Source organism: Schistocerca gregaria, chromosome 2, assembly GCF_023897955.1.
Source record: "Schistocerca gregaria isolate iqSchGreg1 chromosome 2, iqSchGreg1.2, whole genome shotgun sequence".
NCBI lineage: Eukaryota > Metazoa > Arthropoda > Insecta > Orthoptera > Acrididae > Schistocerca > Schistocerca gregaria.
In genome coordinates this window covers 467,551,205-467,568,277 of record NC_064921.1, presented here as the reverse complement: position 1 = coordinate 467,568,277, position 17,073 = coordinate 467,551,205, and the positions used below count along the sequence as shown (strand labels likewise).

At 42.3% G+C, this 17,073-nt stretch overlaps 1 protein-coding gene across 1 annotated transcript in view; it reads left to right on the top strand.

The window, feature by feature from the left end:
- The first annotated feature begins 1,268 nt into the window (after positions 1-1,268).
- LOC126326240 (uncharacterized) overlaps positions 1,269-17,073 on the top strand; it is a 37,742-nt gene continuing 21,937 nt past the window's right edge. Inside the window, exons 1-2 of the mRNA XM_049995623.1 lie at positions 1,269-1,287; positions 1,386-1,461. Of these exons, the coding sequence (XP_049851580.1) occupies positions 1,417-1,461 (45 nt within the window). The 5' untranslated portion in view covers positions 1,269-1,287; positions 1,386-1,416. The remainder of the gene's footprint in view (positions 1,288-1,385; positions 1,462-17,073) is intronic.

Genomic DNA, 17,073 nt, shown 5'->3' with positions numbered 1-17,073 from the left:
TTAGCACTGCAGAGGGAGCATATAAATCAAATACCACTGACATAAATTTTGTATTCCACAGGGGTCAATATTAGTACCACTTTTTTTTATTATTTATGTTAATGATATTCAGTCCATAACAAACAATGCAACAGCTATCTTATATGTACATGATACCACATTAATATGCCGCAATCCAAGCTATTCGCAGCTCGAAGTGGAATACAATACTGCAGCAGGCTTATTTCTGCAGTATTTTAATAAAAACAAAATAAAATTAAACACGAATAAATCTGCCTATATTGAATTTGATCTTGGGAGGCAAAAAACTCATGAATACCAAACTTTAATGCTTGACAAATACATTAAAAAACAATACTTGAGCAAATTTCTTGGCCAGACACTTGATCAGATTTAAACTTGTGTGACCATGTAAATGATATTTGCAAAAAGCTATGCACTACCATATATGTCCTAAGAAAACTGACACCTTTTTGTAATATCACCTCTCTGAGGCAAATATATTTTCCACTATTTGAATCCTATTTAAGCTATGGGATAGAGGTATGGGGATCCAGCAGTAAAGGTAATATGAAAAGCGTGCTTATCTTACAAAAGAAGGCACTTAGAATTATGGGAAAGAAATGTGTCAGGGAGTCCTGCAGAAATTTGTTTAAAGAATTTAAAATTATAACTGTTCATAACCTGCATGTACTGAAGATAGCCATTATGGCAGTAAACAGTAAGAGAATACGTAATAAAGAAATACACGATCACAACACTAGAGGTAGAGAGAGACCCCATATCATCTCCCATAGAACAACACTTTACGAGAAAAGCCCTCGCTATGCAGGCATGAAACTATTGAATTGCTTCCATCCTAATATTTCCAAATAGCCCATTACAAAACTAAAAAAGAAATTAAAATTATGGCTCCTAAACAATCCTGTGTATTTAATAGATGAGTTTCAAGATTTAGTACACTCGTGTGATTGAAGACTATCTATCTAAAAATAAAGGTAATCTCAGGTCTTACACTGTGTCACAAACTGTAAATATTTGAATCTCAACTCTGATTCCTTAATCTAAGCATTGCAATAACATTTTTTAATGTATAGTCCATATATGTAACATTGTCATCTTAATTAAATTTAGAAAAAGTTTTGTAGGTAAAAGTGCCAGGCAATAATATGTAACTTTAGTAAGTAAGTCTCTGACTTATCAGAAGACTGTAACAAAAAAAACTTGTTTTGTAATCAGTTGATGTTGGATCAAAAATAAATAAATAAATAAAGACCAAAGCAACAGGTTTGTGAGAAGTTCTGGATGCGCCAATTACTGGCGCGAAATTTACGGTTACCCCTATCTGGAAATCAACAGGTCTTTGTTGTTTTGTTCTTAGCCAGGATTCGGACAAGAATTCGAATAAGTGGCGGGATGGTTACCGGGCTGGAGAGAGTAGTGCAGGATTTCGAAAATGAGGCAAGTATCTCAGTTGTAAATTTAAAGTTGTGGGCGACGGGTAAGCTCCATCGCGAGCAATAGAATTCACGTTCAGTAACATACATTTTTTAAAAATTTAATTGATTATTTGTTATGGAAGGTCTAATAAATAGCTGCTCGAAACACTCTACACAATTGTGCAAGTATTATCTATAGTTGTAAAAAAATCCCTATCCAGTGGTATATTTATTATTATTTATAGTTTTGAATGATTATATTACAAATTGTTTGACCGTGAACGGCCTGTGTACAGCTCAGTTTCCAATTAGCTGCAAGCACTTTCGTACTATTAGCTTAGAATAACTGTTTGACAACGACCAGGTATAAAATGCTAACAGAGTTGTCATCTACAAAGTCAATCACAGAATCCCAAAATATTTAAATTTGACCTTTCAGATGGCCAGAGGACATGTTGATTGTTTGCAAACGACTTGTTGTTGTTGTTGACCTTTCAGATGGCCAGAGGACATGCTGAAGTTTGTTTGTAAATGACTTGTTGTCGTCGTCCTCGTCTTCTTCTTCAGCCTGAAGACTGGATTTATGCAGCCCTACATGTGCTCTCTTTCACACACACACACATTCCCTTAGCATCCCCCGACTTAATTTGACTACATTTTATTATCCTTGTGCTTTAGTTATTCCCTTAGCATCCCCCGACTTAATTTGACTACATTTGATTATCGTTGTTGTGCTTTAGTTGATGTTCATCTTATATTGTCCTTTCAAAACACTGTCCATTTCATTTAACTGCTCTTCCAAGTCCTTTGCTGTCTCTGTCAGAATTACAATTTCACCCGCAAACCTCAAAGTTTTTATTTGTTTCCCCTGAATTTTAATTCCCATTCCAAATTGTGGTTTGGTTTGTTTTACCACTTGCTCAATATTCTGGTTGAATAACATCATAAATAGGCCACAACCCTGTCTCACTCTCTTCTCTACCACTTCTTCCCTTTCGTACCTCTTGAATCGTATAACTGTCACCTAGTTTCTGTAAAAGTTGTAAATAGTCTTATGCTCCATTTATTTTGTCCATGCTATCTTCAGGATTTCAAAGAGTATTCCAATCAATGTAGCCTAGTCAAAAGTTTCTGTAAGTCTACAAATGCTATAAACTTAGGTTTCTTTTTCCTTAACGCATCTCCTAAGGTAGCCTAAGACCTACATTTCCAGAATCCAAACTGATCTTCCCGCAGGTCGGCTTGCACCAGTTATTCCATTCTTCTTCTTTAAAGAATTCATGTTAGTATTTTGCAACGATGACTTATTTAACTGTCAGTGACAGCTTTCTTTGGATTTGGAATTACTACGTTCTTCTAGAAGTCTCATACATCATGCAAGCTAGTTGGAAGAGTTTTGTCATGGCTGGTTCTCCCATGGCTATCAATAGTTCTGATGGAATATCTTCTATCCCAGGAGCCTCGTTTTGACTTAAATCTTTCAGAGCTCTGTCATATTCTTTTCACTTAACATATCTCCCATCTCATCTTCATTGTTGTCTACTTCCCTGTCTATAATATTAACTTCAAGTTTATCTCTTGTTAATACATCCTCTCTATACCCCTTCCTCCTTTCAACTTTCCCTGTTTTGCTTAGGACTGGTTTTCTGTCTGAGCTCTTGATAATCATTCTTTTCCACAAAGGTCTCTTAATTTTCCTGTAGGCATATATGTCTTTCCCCTTGTGAAATATGCTTCTAAATCTTTAAATTAGTCCTTAACTTTTCTCACTTAGCCATTTTGCACTTCCTGTCAATCTCATTTTTTAAACATTAATATTCCATTCGGCCTGCTTTATTTGCTGTATTTTTAAATTTTCTTCTTTCATCAGTGAAATTTAATATCTCTCGTGTTATCCAAGGATTTCTATTAGGCTTTGTTTTTTACCTATTGTATCCTCTGCTACCCTCACTATTCCATCTCTTACAGCTACCCATTCGTCTTTTGTATTCCTGTCCCCATCTCTAGTCAGCTATTGCCTAATGCCCATTCTAAAACTCTCAGCGACCTCTTGTTCTTTCAACTTATCCAGGTCCCGTCTCCTTAATTTTGTACTTTTTTCCACCTTCTTCAGTTGTAATCTGCAGCTCCTAACCAGTAGGCTATATAGTGATTAGAGTTCACATCTGTCCCTGGAAATTTAAAATCTGGTTCGTAAATCTGTGTCTAAGCATTATATAATCAATATGAAACCTTCTGGTGCTTCCAGGTTTCTTCCATGTATGTAGCCTTCTTCTATGACTCTTTGTTTAAGAGTTAACAATGATTAAATTATGCTTTGTGCAGAATTCTACAAGATGGCTTGCTCTTTCATCGCCTCCCCTCCCTCCCCCCCCCCCCCCCCCTCTGTCCCTATTCAGCTAGTATCTTTCCATCTCTTCCTTTTCTCCTGTTGAATTCTGGTCTCCCATCACAATAAATTTTTGTTTTCTTCAACTATCTAAATAAACTTTTTTATCTCATAATACATTTCCTCAGTCTCTTCATCTGCCGAGATAGTTGGCCTATAAATTTGTACTACTGTGGTAGGCATTGGCTTTGCGTCTGACTTGGTTGTGATAATACATTCCAGTATGGGGTTCATACTAGCTTACCTGTATTCTTGTTCTCTTACTCATTTTGTATTTATAACCCTGTATTCACGTGACATGAAGTCCTATTTCTCCTGCCACCAAACTTCATTCGTTCCCACTATATTTGATGTCAACATATCCATTTTCCTTTTTCAGTTTCCTAACCTACAAGCTGGATTAGGGATATAAAATTCCACTCTCTGATCCATAGAATGCCGGTTTTGTTTCTCCTGATGACGAAATCCTCCTGAGTAGTTCCCGTCTCGAGATCCTAATGGTGGGATTATTTTTACCTTCAGAGTATTTTACCCAAGAGCACGCCATCATCATTTAACCATACAGTAGAGCTGCTTGCCCTTGGGAAAAATTATGGTTGTAGTTTCCCCTTGCTTTCAGCTGTTCACAGTACTAGCAAAGCCAGGCCGTTTTGTTTGATGGTAAAAGGCCATGTCAGTCAGTCATCCAAACAGTTGCCCGTGCATCTTCTGAGAAGGTTGCTGTCCCTCTTCAGGAATCACACGTTTGTCTGTGGCCTCTCAACAGATATCCCTCTGTTGTGATTGCATGATTGCACCTACAGTACGGATTCATGGGCCCGGGAGGAGGGGGGGGGGGGGGTTCGACTTACATGACTTACACCAGAAAAAAACTTTTAATGTTAACTGGTGCTTTCTCATCCTAGATTATGTTGACCTTACTAATGAAGAGCGTGCTGTACTTTCTATAAAATCTGCTTTGACATCATAAATGTTGGCATAAGGCATGGACTTACATGAAGATGTAACGTACGCCAACATCACCTTCACTGACATTGGCATTCTGGTGCATAATCTAGTTTGGATGTAAATAAACCTGTTGGATTTTTTGAATTTAAAAAGAAAAACATGTTTTGTATCTTCCAATACATGTGTATGTAGCAGGATAGGAGAGAAAGATAATGCATTAATGTTAAGTTTCAAGTAGTAAACATTACAGGTAGTTTGAGTAATTTCGAAGACCATCATGTAAATTTACTGAGAAAATGTGCTGCATTTGTAAGCTACCACATTCCACATCATTGTGAAAAATTATTAATATGGTCAATGGAGCATGTTAGTAGTTAAAGTACTGAAAAGTGAATTAAAGACTTCAGTTGTCTATGATCTCGCTGTTGCAAGATTTACATTTTCCTGTTTCATTCAATATTCTTAATGCTTGCTTGTGCTGAATAAATTCATATTTTTTCCCTCCTGTACTGTTCTTAAAGAGTTATCATTCACATGTTCACTGCTTGAACAGTACAATCATGGCAAACAAAGTTTTCATGAAAAGTTATTTATTAACTAAATTTTTAGCAATTCATATGGATGCAAAGGAAATATATACACCATGTTCCATTAGTGTATGATTCTTGATATTTTTCTATGTTTGGAATCACCTAACAACATTTTTATCCATTGCAAATGTTATGTTCCTTGATTACTTTTCAGGTCCTTTAAAGTATGGAAGCAACAGGTTCCCAGGTCTGGGTATGCTAGAATTGCTCAAAGGAAAATTCTTGAATAGCTACAGTGGTTCACTAAACTCAATCTGGACACACACAATCTTGTGAAGAATGACAAGTTGACTCACATGTCTTAAATCCTTGGTTTTGATGGCAGGCCAAAACTTGGCACAAAGGATTTCACAGTTGTTTTCTTTCTTTCTCCCCCCCCCCCCCCCCTCCTCCCTCCACTAAGAAATGTGTATGATTGAACACCACGCTGGAAAGTAGTGTAGGCATCTTTCACTTGCAGTTGTGAACTTTACACTTACAGTGATGCACTGATCCCACGTTTCCCACTTCATATTTTGAAACTTGCCCAATCATTTACAATTATTGCAGTGTGCATCACCTCCATCTCTGTCTCAATCAAGAAAATGGTTCTCCGCCTGGGCCATTTGGTGAAGCATCTGCTCATACACAAGACAGTTTTGCACCCACCGTTCAGTCACTTTATGGTACCGCATACTGTTGTGGATTGTTGTGCAAGCAGATAGGCTTACATGGCTGGTACTAAGGATGTGTGTCGTGTTGTCGACTGTTTACTATAAATGGGGCCAGGTGACAAAACTGAAACATTATCTGCATTGATAATAATATGGTACTGTCCTGAATGTTGATCAATATACAGTGATCTTTAGCCTTGTTGGTATTGTTTTGTTTGTTTGTATCCTAGTGAGAGAGAAACAGTTGTATGTGTACTTCATAATTGGTGAAACAATTTCAGAATATAGAAGTTATACCAAACAATGATATTAGAATTTTAACAATTGTGAATGCTAGGTGTGGTTTGTTATCTTGTGGAAGCACCTCAGCCATCCATTCCTGCCATTAGTGTCAGTTTGTGAATCTACACACAACACAATGAATGATTGCTTTTTGGCATCGTTTCTTGTTTTCATTTGAGTGAAATCTTAATGGCACCTGCCGAACTGCAGACTCGGTTTTTCGCTACAGATGAAACTGCTAATTGATTATGTATAATGGAACTAGTGTGTCTCGTATATTTTGATTATCATCATGCCGCCCCCGCCCCCCCCCCCCCCAAAAAAAAAAATCCTTATGTTGACACATTGATCTACAGCTTAGCCTGAGGTCTAGTTTAGGTTGAAAAGTGATATCTGGATTGAGAGTTACTGGAGCCAATGGAGGTGAGTGTCAAATAAAGATTGAGGTAGAAGAGTGCCCTGTAGTGTGGCCTAAATTTACGTTCACCCCATATTTAAACACACTTTGCCATTGCAAGTTTGTTTGCATGGCCATCATCTGCAGCAAGCACAGAAATACTTGTTTTGTAAAGAAAAACCACCTTTTTCTTGCTGGAATGTCTTTTATTTGTTCCAGACCTGTTAAACCTTTTGCTTTAAGGCATCTTCATTGGAATCTAGGATGATACAGTTTGTTTTGATATGCAGACCTTAATTCTCCCCATTTCTTCAGAACACATTGCTGCTACAGCATTACTAAAAACTAAACTCCATCTGAACAGGCCGTGAAGGTCCTGTGACCCTCGGCTGATATTGTCACTAGATGCCAGTACAGAGGGGCATTTTATCAGCACACCATACTCCCAGCTGTTGTTTGTTCTTGTAATTGGAGCTTTTGACCACAGCATTATACTTTAACTGATCTTTATTTCCACAACACGATCTTTCTTAGATTCCTCTCCCGGTTCCAACCACACTTTCAAACCACTGTCATTGCCAACATGTTCAATTGCTTCCCACCTTAAAAACACTTTTCCAATCCTCAGATGACCAGTGTTGATACAGATTGAGAAATCGTTTTCTTTCTTCAACATGCTGTTTTGTTACATGGGCTTTCATTGCAAGTTTTTTCTTCGTAAGGCTGGGATCAGAAAATTTATCTTAATACTGTTTGCTGTGAAGTTGAAATCAAACCCCTGCTCAATCTTAAAAGCAATCTGCCTTGAAATCAGTTTTCTTTCATGCTGTGCTGTCATTTTCATTGCCATGAATGATCTGAGACTGCAGATTTTTCTTCTGACCACATTAGTACCTCAAACATGACCTTCCAGTTTCAGCTTGTTTTTCCAATAAATTCTCTATTTGAGAGTCCTTCAGCCTTGAGCCCCAAAATTATCCTTTGTTTCTTTGGAGAAATGAATTTTTTTTCCTCATAACCAGTAAAACCAAATATTTGTATAATTTACTATGGAAACACAAAGTTATTGTTAGTTGTGCTCTTATAGCACAATAGATACAAATTTAAAACTGTCTAGACACTTATTGAATTTTTTCACATGACTTCATAAAATGCACACAATTCTCTGATGGCGCTTCGGGTAGCCATGCGGTCTGAGGTGCCTCGTCACAGTCCATGCGGCTCCACCCGTTGGAGGTTCGAGTCTTCCCTCAGGCATGGGTTTGTGTGTTGTCCATAGCATAAGTTAGTTTAAATTAATGATGATGTAAATAAAATAGAAAGAAACTTCCACATGGGAAAAATATATTAAAAACAAAGATTCCAAGACTTACCAAGCGGGAAAGCGCCGGCAGACAGGCACATGAACAAAACACACAAACACACACACAGAATTGCTAGCGGTGGTTGCTTCTTCAGGAAGGAGAGGGAAAGACGAAACGATGTGGGTTTTAAGGGAGAGGGTAAGGAGTCATTCCAATCCCGGGAGCGGAAAGACTTCCCTTAGGGGAAAAAAAGGACAGATGTACACTCGCGCGCGCGCCCACACACACACACACACACACACACACACACACACACACACACACACCCATCCGCACATACACAGACACAAGCAGACATATTTAAAGGCCTTTAAATATGTCTGCTTGTGTCTGTGTATGTGCGGATGGATATGTGTGTGTGTGTGTGTGTGTGTGTGTGTGTGTGTGTGTGTGTGTGTGTGTGTGTGTGTGTGTGTGTGTGCGCGCGCGCGCGCGCGAGTGTACATCTGTCCTTTTTTTCCCCTAAGGGAAGTCTTTCTGCTCCCGGGATTGGAATGACTCCTTACCCTCTCCCTTAAAACCCACATCCTTTCGTCTTTCCCTCTCCTTCCTGAAGAAGCAACCATCGGTTGCCTTTAAATATGTCTGCTTGTGTCTGTGTATGTGCGGATGGATATGTGTGTGTGTGTGCGTGTGCGTGTGCGCGAGTGTACATCTGTCCTTTTTTTCCCCTAAGGGAAGTCTTTCCGCTCCCGGGATTGGAATGACTCCTTACCCTCTCCCTTAAAACCCACATCGTTTCGTCTTTCCCTCTCCTTCCTGAAGAAGCAACCATCGGTTGCGAAAGCTAGCAATTCTGTGTGTGTGTTTGTGTGTTTTGTTCATGTGCCTGTCTGCCGGCGCTTTCCCGCTTGGTAAGTCTTGGAATCTTTGTTTTTAATATAAGTTAGTTTAAGTTAGATTAGGTAGTATGTAGGCTCAGGGACCAATGGCCTCAGCAGTTAGGTCCCATGAGACCTTACCACAAGTTTCCAAATTTTTCAGACACAGAAGTGGATGGAAGACAAACTAGACACATCTGGTGGAACGTAATGAAACTTCCAAATATGTATGTGTCATCTAGTACCAATTATTGTAACTAATGGAAACAGATTTCATTTCGTCTTCATCATATCAAATAAAATATTGACTTTATGAACTGTGCAGTATTTGTTTAGTAATTACTCAAACATTAATAGGTGTGAACACAGACCACTTCAAAAGCTCATATATATGCTGATCTAAATGTACTAGTTGGCTTCAGAGCTAAAGTGCTCAAGCAAGAAAGTTCAATAATTAAACAATGAATTTAACAGAAGCTTAAATAGTCCAAACGCTTACTGGGGATATAATTTTGGACGGTACTGTTCAAATGCTGACAATGCCCCACCTACCTAGGTGGTGTGAGGGCAACAGTAAAGGCGTCACAGTTCAAATTCTACTTATGACACTGCTGCAGCAAAACTGCAGGGCCATTTCTGCCCATTAGAGAGGTTCTGCCAACTGTCTGCAACCTATCTAATGAGAATCATTGCACTACAGAAAACAAATTTCCCATAAGACTAGCACCCTCTCATCAGAAATGACAGTGTGAACCGCAATAACTGTGCAGATACAAATGTAGCATCCAGGGAATGTGTATCTAAATACACACAGGTGTATTGAGTGAACAATTGACCTGAAACCGATAGCATAAAAGCGGTTGTGGTACGGGTGCCAGTATCTTGCAAGGTAAAAATCTCTAATATTTAGTTTGCCACCAGGCAAGGACACTTAACTGCAAACCCTCTTGGACATGGATCAGTTACCTACACCATCCCTATGGGTAGGAGACTGCGGTGCTCATCACCACGTAAGTGTCCTAAAAGTAACTCCAGCAGAGGCAAACTAAGTGAGCAGCTTATTACTCATTTGATCTCTCCTTTCCTCTATACCAAAGAATCAACAGTGTGGATGTGTGGTCTGACATTGTCATGCTGAAAAAGAGGGTGCCCAATGTGTGGACGAACTCTTCAGGTTCGAAACTTGATTACAGCACTCTGTTTCTCATTTATTGACATAGTTAAGTTAAACACCTCCATGTTACACACTGCAGTTCAGAGCCCTCTAGCAACAGGGTGCTGCAAATGTGTAGACATGATGAATAAAGCTGTACAATGTTAATAACATTTGTTTTATTTAAAAAGCTTTGAGAGTTGTCACAAAGAAAATTCAGATGCATTACATTTCAGCATGCTCACATAGAAGTCAAGAACTTCCCATAATGATCACCAGAATTTCCATCAACTGAAACTTGTATGGACAGCAATTTTCATCCCATATTTTTATATCATAAATTCATGGCAGAAGCTACCTACACATCATTTTGCACACAACAAGTAGAGTAGTACAATGACCCATTCAGTGAATAGCAGCACCTCGGTGCACTAGCTTAGTGCATCACCAGAGCCAGCTACAATCCACATGTAGATGATGAAACACCCACAAAAGAAAGCGAAACACGCATCCTCAATATTTTAGCTGTATGCAGATCCCCTCCCAGTAGCAAGAAAGTAACTGCGACTAGTTTTATGAAGCGTGGAAAGGACCCAAACTTACCTCACAGCTACTTACCTCACAGTGGACTGTGCAAACTATTTGAAAGACTGATAAACCAGTGACTTACATGATGTCTTGAATCACTTGAGCTATTCCCATTGTAAAGCTGCTTCAGTGAAACCTTATCTAGCACTGATCATCTGGTACATGTGGACACTATTGTTAGAAGTGCTTTCACACATTTGTCGCCCTAAATAAATGTTCATTTCCGCACTCTACAGATGAGCTTTCTAGGCCATCTGATGATGTCTATCAAAAACCTTTTATTTATATGACTTCCATATCCAGGTTGTAGCAAGCTTCAACAAAGAATTCCCTGAGGATCAGTCTTGCTGATCCACTCTTCACCATCACAATCAATAGTTTAGCATGCACTGTAGGCCCCATTGTCTTGCCAGCACTATACATGATGACTTGTGCCTATACTTCTGTGCCATATCAATGTACAATGCTAAATGTCAGCTCCAGAGACTTATTTGAAAGGCACAAGACTGGGCCCAAAAACTTGGCTTCAAATTTTCTCCAAAATAAACCCAAGAGTTTGTATTTCTGTAGGCTCGGAACAGACATCACCACCCTGAGCTCTACCTGGATAGTCAGTTACTGGAGCTGGTTGAACATGACCATTTTCTGAACCTTCTCCTTGATAGCAAACTGACATGGTTGCCACATGCATGCCAACTGAAAATGACCTACATGATGAAGTTACATGCAAAGTGGTTCCTTAGCAGCAGTAACAGTTCTTAGATTTTACAAGTCACTTGTCCTGTCACACTTCAACTACGAGTGCATTGGAAATGGATCTCCAGCTCCGTTGATATTTCAGTGCTTCACTTTGTCCACCATAGTAATGTGAGGTTGGCGACTGTAGTTTTTTCCCCAAGTCCTATCAACAGTTTTCTAACAGTGACTGGAGCCCCAACTCTAGGAATCTGGTGACAACTATATGCAAGTTATGCAGTAACATTTCTCCAGATCCCCCCCAGGGCCCCCGCCCCATTAGCCCCACACCTTTTGCCTGGCCCTCACTCTCCCACTCCCCCTCTCCATCCCCATCAGTACCCATACCCACCCCTTCTGGTGCTACTCCCCCTCCCATGCCGGAGAAGCGCTCCCCTTCTTCAGAAACCTCTGGTACTGGAGCTCCCTCCAAGGATTCCTTTTCCCGGCATCCCCCTGATAGGCGACCTGCAGCTCCGTGGCCGGTGTGCATCAAGTTAGCCAGGTGTAATTCCATGCCCGACCTCGCTGCAGTCTGCCTTTCTCTTCCTTCACAAGAGAAGAAGCAGAAACACAAGAACAAGAGCAAGCCCCTTCCAGTACCCACTGAGGTGCCGCTTTTCCTTTCTCCAGCCAACAGAGTCTGACCCCATCCAGATGGACATTACCCCATCCTTATCGGTGACGGATGGCAACTCAGCGGCATGACCAGCTCCAGTCCGTTCACTTCCCATTTGGACTCCAGTTTGAGAATCCTCCAGTGGAATTGTAATGGCTATTTGTGTCACCTCCCAGAGTTGCAGCCTCTTATTTCCTTCTACTCTGCTGCTTGTGTTGCTCTCCAGGAGACCCACTTTGTCAATTCTTACTCGCCCACTTTTCATGGGTTCTACACTTTCTGTCAAAACCTAATTGGCCCCTTGTGGGCTTCTGGTGGTGTTGACACCTTGGTCCGCAAGAACATTGTTAGTGAATGGTTTCCCCTCCATACCATTCTGGAAGCAATTGCTGTCAGGGTCCATCTGGCCACTCCAATCAAAATCTGTAATCTCTCTACCTCCCAACTGACAGGCCACCCACATCCCTTGCCCTAACCATCCTTCTTCAACAACTCCCTTCTCTCTTCCTGCTTCTAGGGGACTTAAATGCCCACAACCCTCTTTGGGTTAGTCACACAACTACTGCCCTGGGCAGGACAGTTGAAGCTGTTCTGGCAGGGCTTGACCTCCGTCTCGTAAACATCAGCGCTCCCACACACTTTAGTGTGGCACATGGCACTTTCTCTGCCATTGACCTATCCATTTACAGTCCTGGCCTTCTTCCCTCCTTTCAGTGGGGTGTCCACAATGACTTATATGACAGCAATCATTACCCGATTGTTTTGACCTTCCTTCAGTATATCTCATTCCATCACCCTCCCAGGTGAGGCCTTCTTTAAAGCTGATTGGGGTGGCTTCTCTTCTACCACCATTCCCCCTGTACTACCACACAGTAGTATTGATGAGTCTACACAGACTTTTGACTGCCACCATTCTTTCCGCAGCTGTTTCAGCCATCACTTCCTCCTCAGGTGCCCTCCCTCCCCATCGGACGATGGTCCCTTGTGGGCTCCAGATATTGCTGGGGCCATAAATGACCGCTGCCATGCTCTTCAGCACTTTAAGCGGCACCCTTCTACTGCTCTCCCTCTGGTCTTTAAACAATTCTGCACCTGGGCCTGTTACCTCATCAAACTTCAGAAATGGATTTGCTGGGAAAGATATGTGGCTGCCATAGGACCACACACCCCCTCTTCACAAGTCTGGGCAAAACTCGGGCGAATTTTTGGCCATTGTCCTCCCACTTGCGTTGCAGAAATTTCTGTGCATGGTGTTGTCTTTACCCATACTTTGTCACATAGCATTTCGCTCAACACTTTGCCCAAGCCTCTGCATTGACTCAGTATCCGCCCACGTTCCTCCTCCTGAAGAGCACTTGGAACAACTGCCTTTGTCTTTCATTTCTTGCTGTTTGGAGCCTTACAATGACCCATTTAGCAAGTGGGGATTCGCCAGCACCCTCGCCCTAACCTTACACAGCTCCTGGACCAGATTGGATACATAACCAAATGCTCCAACACTTATCGATGGCTGGCCACCGTCGTATACTGACCCTTTTCAACCATCTGTGGAGTGTGGGGTGAGGGGGTATTTCCTACCCAGTGGCAGGAAAGCATTGTTATTCCGGTGTTGAAGCCTGGGAAGCCACCTCTTCAGTTGGATAGCTACCGTCCAATTAGCCTTACCAACACCCTCTGCAAGCTCCTTGAACACCTGGTGAGTCGGCAGCTGTTTAGGATCCTTGAATACCGCGACCTTTTGTCATCGACTCGATTAGGTTTTCACTGTGGCCGCTCTATGGTGGATAACTGGGTCCACCTGCTATTCAGTCAGCTTTTGACCATTGGCAACACCTCATTGCAGTCTTCTTCGACCTGCATAAAGCCTACAATACCACCTGGCACCACCACATCATCACCACCCTTCATGAATGGTGCCTTGGTGGCGCTATGCCTGTTGTTATCTGTAACTTTCCTTCTTGTCACTCTTTCCAGGTCCAAGTTGGTTCCTCCTACAGCACTTCCCATCAGCAAGAACATAGGGTTCTACAAGGTTCTGTGCTGAGTGTCCCTCTCTTTCTCATCGTTATTAATGGAGTGGTGGTGGCTGCTGGGCCGACAGTGCCCCCCTCTTTGTATGCTGACGATTTTTGTATCTATGTTGCTTCCTCCGTCATGGACGCTGCAGAACACTGTCTCCAGGGGGCAATCTACTGGGTGCAATCTTGGGCTCTCTCCCATGGCTTTCAGTTTTCGGTGGCCAAGTTTTGTGTCATGCATTTCTGCCATCGCCATACAGTCCATCCCCATCCGGACCTGTTCCTCGATGGCCAGTCCCTCGAGTTGGTGGACACCCATCGCCTCTTGGGTCTGGTCTTCGATGCCCAGTTGACATGGCTCCCTCATCTTCACCAGCTGAAGAGGACATGCTGGTTACATCTCCAATGTTCTTAGATGTCTGTGCAATACCACCTCGGGTGCAGACCTCTCTATTCTGCTGTGATTGTACAAAGTGCTGGTTCAGTCTCGTTTAGACTACAGGAGTCCTGTCTATGGTTCTGTGTCACATTTGACATTGCAGATACTAGACCCCATCCACCATTGTGGAGTACGACTTGCGATTGGTGCCTTCTGGACTAGCCTCGTGATTAGCCTTCTCGCAGAGGTGGGGATTCCAGTGCTGTGAGTTTTGGGCCAACAACAGCTGATATCTTACGTGCTCCGCATTCGCTGCACCCCAAAGCACCCTAATTATGGTCTCCTTTATCCAGACACGGACATCAACCTCCCGTGGCAGTGGCCACGATGTAGGCTTTCCATGGCTGACCGCATTCAGTCACTCTTTTCTGAGCTCCAGCACTTCCCTTTATTGCCTCTTTTCTCCGCTCGAGCACATACCTCTCCGTGGTGTGTCTCTCGGCCACAGCGCTGTCTTGATCTCTCCATCAATTCAAAGGATTCTGTCCCTCTGGAGGCCATTCGCCACCAATTCTACTGTCTCCTCAGTTCATTCCAGGGTTCAGAAGTGACTTATACTGATGACTCCATGGTTGCTGGTCACACTGGTTATGCTTGCACCTATGCGAGACACACGGAACTGCATTCCTTGCCAGATGGCTGTAGTGTTTTTACTGCAGAATTGGTATCCATCTTGTGCGCACTGGACCCTGTCCGCTTCTGCTCAGGACTGTCCTTCACTATCTGTAGTGACTCCCTGAGCAGTTTTCAAGCTATCGGCCAGTGCTTCCCTCGCCACCTGTTGGTTGTAGCTATCCAAGACTCCCTTTCTCTCCTTGATCAATGTGGATTCTCAATGGTTTTCATTTGGACCCCAGGCCATGTTGGGATCCCTGACAATGAACTTGCAGATCGACAGGCTAAATTGGCTACTAACGGGCCATCTCTTGCTATTGGAATTCAGGAAATAGACCGTTCCTCAGAATTACGCCATCAGGTTTTGGGACTTTGGAATGCAGAATGGTACACCCTTTCTTCGCCAAACAAGCTCAGGATGATAAAGGATTCTACAGCTGTGTGGCGGTCCTCCTTAAGGGCCTCTCGAAAAGCCTCTGTCATTCTTTGCCGGCTCCACATCAGCCATACTTGGCTTACTCACGGTTATCTCCTCCGTCGTGAGGATTGATGTTGACTGGTTCACCTCTTACTGGACTGTCCCGTCTTAGCTGCCCTGCAATGGTCTTTCAGCTTTCCTGACTCGCTACCTCTGGCATTAGCTGATGATGCCTCAGTGGCTGGTCTAGTTTTACGATTTCCTTGTGATGGGAGTTTTTATCACTTTATTTAAGGGTCCGACCTTCAACCCTATTGGTGGGTGGAGGGGATAGCAGGCCTCCTTGCTCCCCCCTTTGCCCTGATTGGACTGGCTTCGACTGGGCTCGGTGGTTCACCCACGCCCTCTGCCTTTCCACTCCTTTCTTTATGGGGTCTGTCTTATCTTGAGTGTCTATCTTGTCTACCTGTGCTTCTTCCTTTATGCCCCTGTCATTAGTCACTTTCTTTCCGTCCTCTCTTCTTCCGCCTTCTTCCTTCCTTCTCTGTCAATAATTTGTCATTTTATAGCCATTGTCGTTCCCTCTTGTAGTGTGAGGTTTTATCAGTTTGGTATTCCAAGGTCGGAGGGACTGATGACCACATAGTTTGGTCCCTTCTCCAATCCAACCAACCAATCATTTCTCCAGATGTTCAAATACCTATGTCACTCTGTTCTTTCTCGCCACTGTCAGAGTGTGTTTTTTATGAGTTGAACCACACTAGGCACATCAGCTTTTGTAAGACCGCAAATTCTGAGAAACAAACTCCAACTTCCTCTGCTGGAATGTACAAGATAGTATCATAGTGCTGTACTGTCATGGTACATGGCTTGTAATGTTTCTAGATCTGTCTTATTGGTCAAAGGATAACACCTATCTAATTATCTTCTGGGAGCAATTTTTTCTCAGTTCTCAGTGTCAACCAGAACCACCATCCATCTACACTGATTGCTTCAGACTCAGTGACTGATGGAGTTTTGTTTTCATTTACAGCAGTGGCTCTGAAAAACGAGCTCTGCTGAATGTATATACTGTGTTTACCTCTGAACTTAACAATAATCACTTATCCCTGTGCAACATAAAAACTCAGGAGACTAAGAGCTTCCTGATGTGCTGCGATGCAGTGAGCTGGTTACAAAGTGCTGAACAATACTACACACATAATGTACTTGCACACAAAGTTGTAGCAATTAGGGGGGGTTCAAGATACAACTATACATGTCGTATTCATTTAGACACCAAGCCGTGTGAGCATTACATTAAACGAACTGCCTGATCAAAGGACAAGCAAACAACAACAGAGCTGACTGACTTAGAACCCCCAGGCGCCTCCCCTCTCTTTGGCGGGTTCGTGCTTGGCTACCACGGGGCCCCAGCCATTGCAGCATCTTTTCCATTCTGTGCTGCATGTATATCCCCTTGCTATTCTTTCTTCACTCCCTTGGGGGAACATATCTGGGGTGTTATTGGGAATGTTCTGCATTGTCGTCACTGACACGAGAGTAGTCTCGCCACTGTTTTTAGTTTACTTTTCCTTACTTTGTTTACCTTCTCGTATCCTTCCT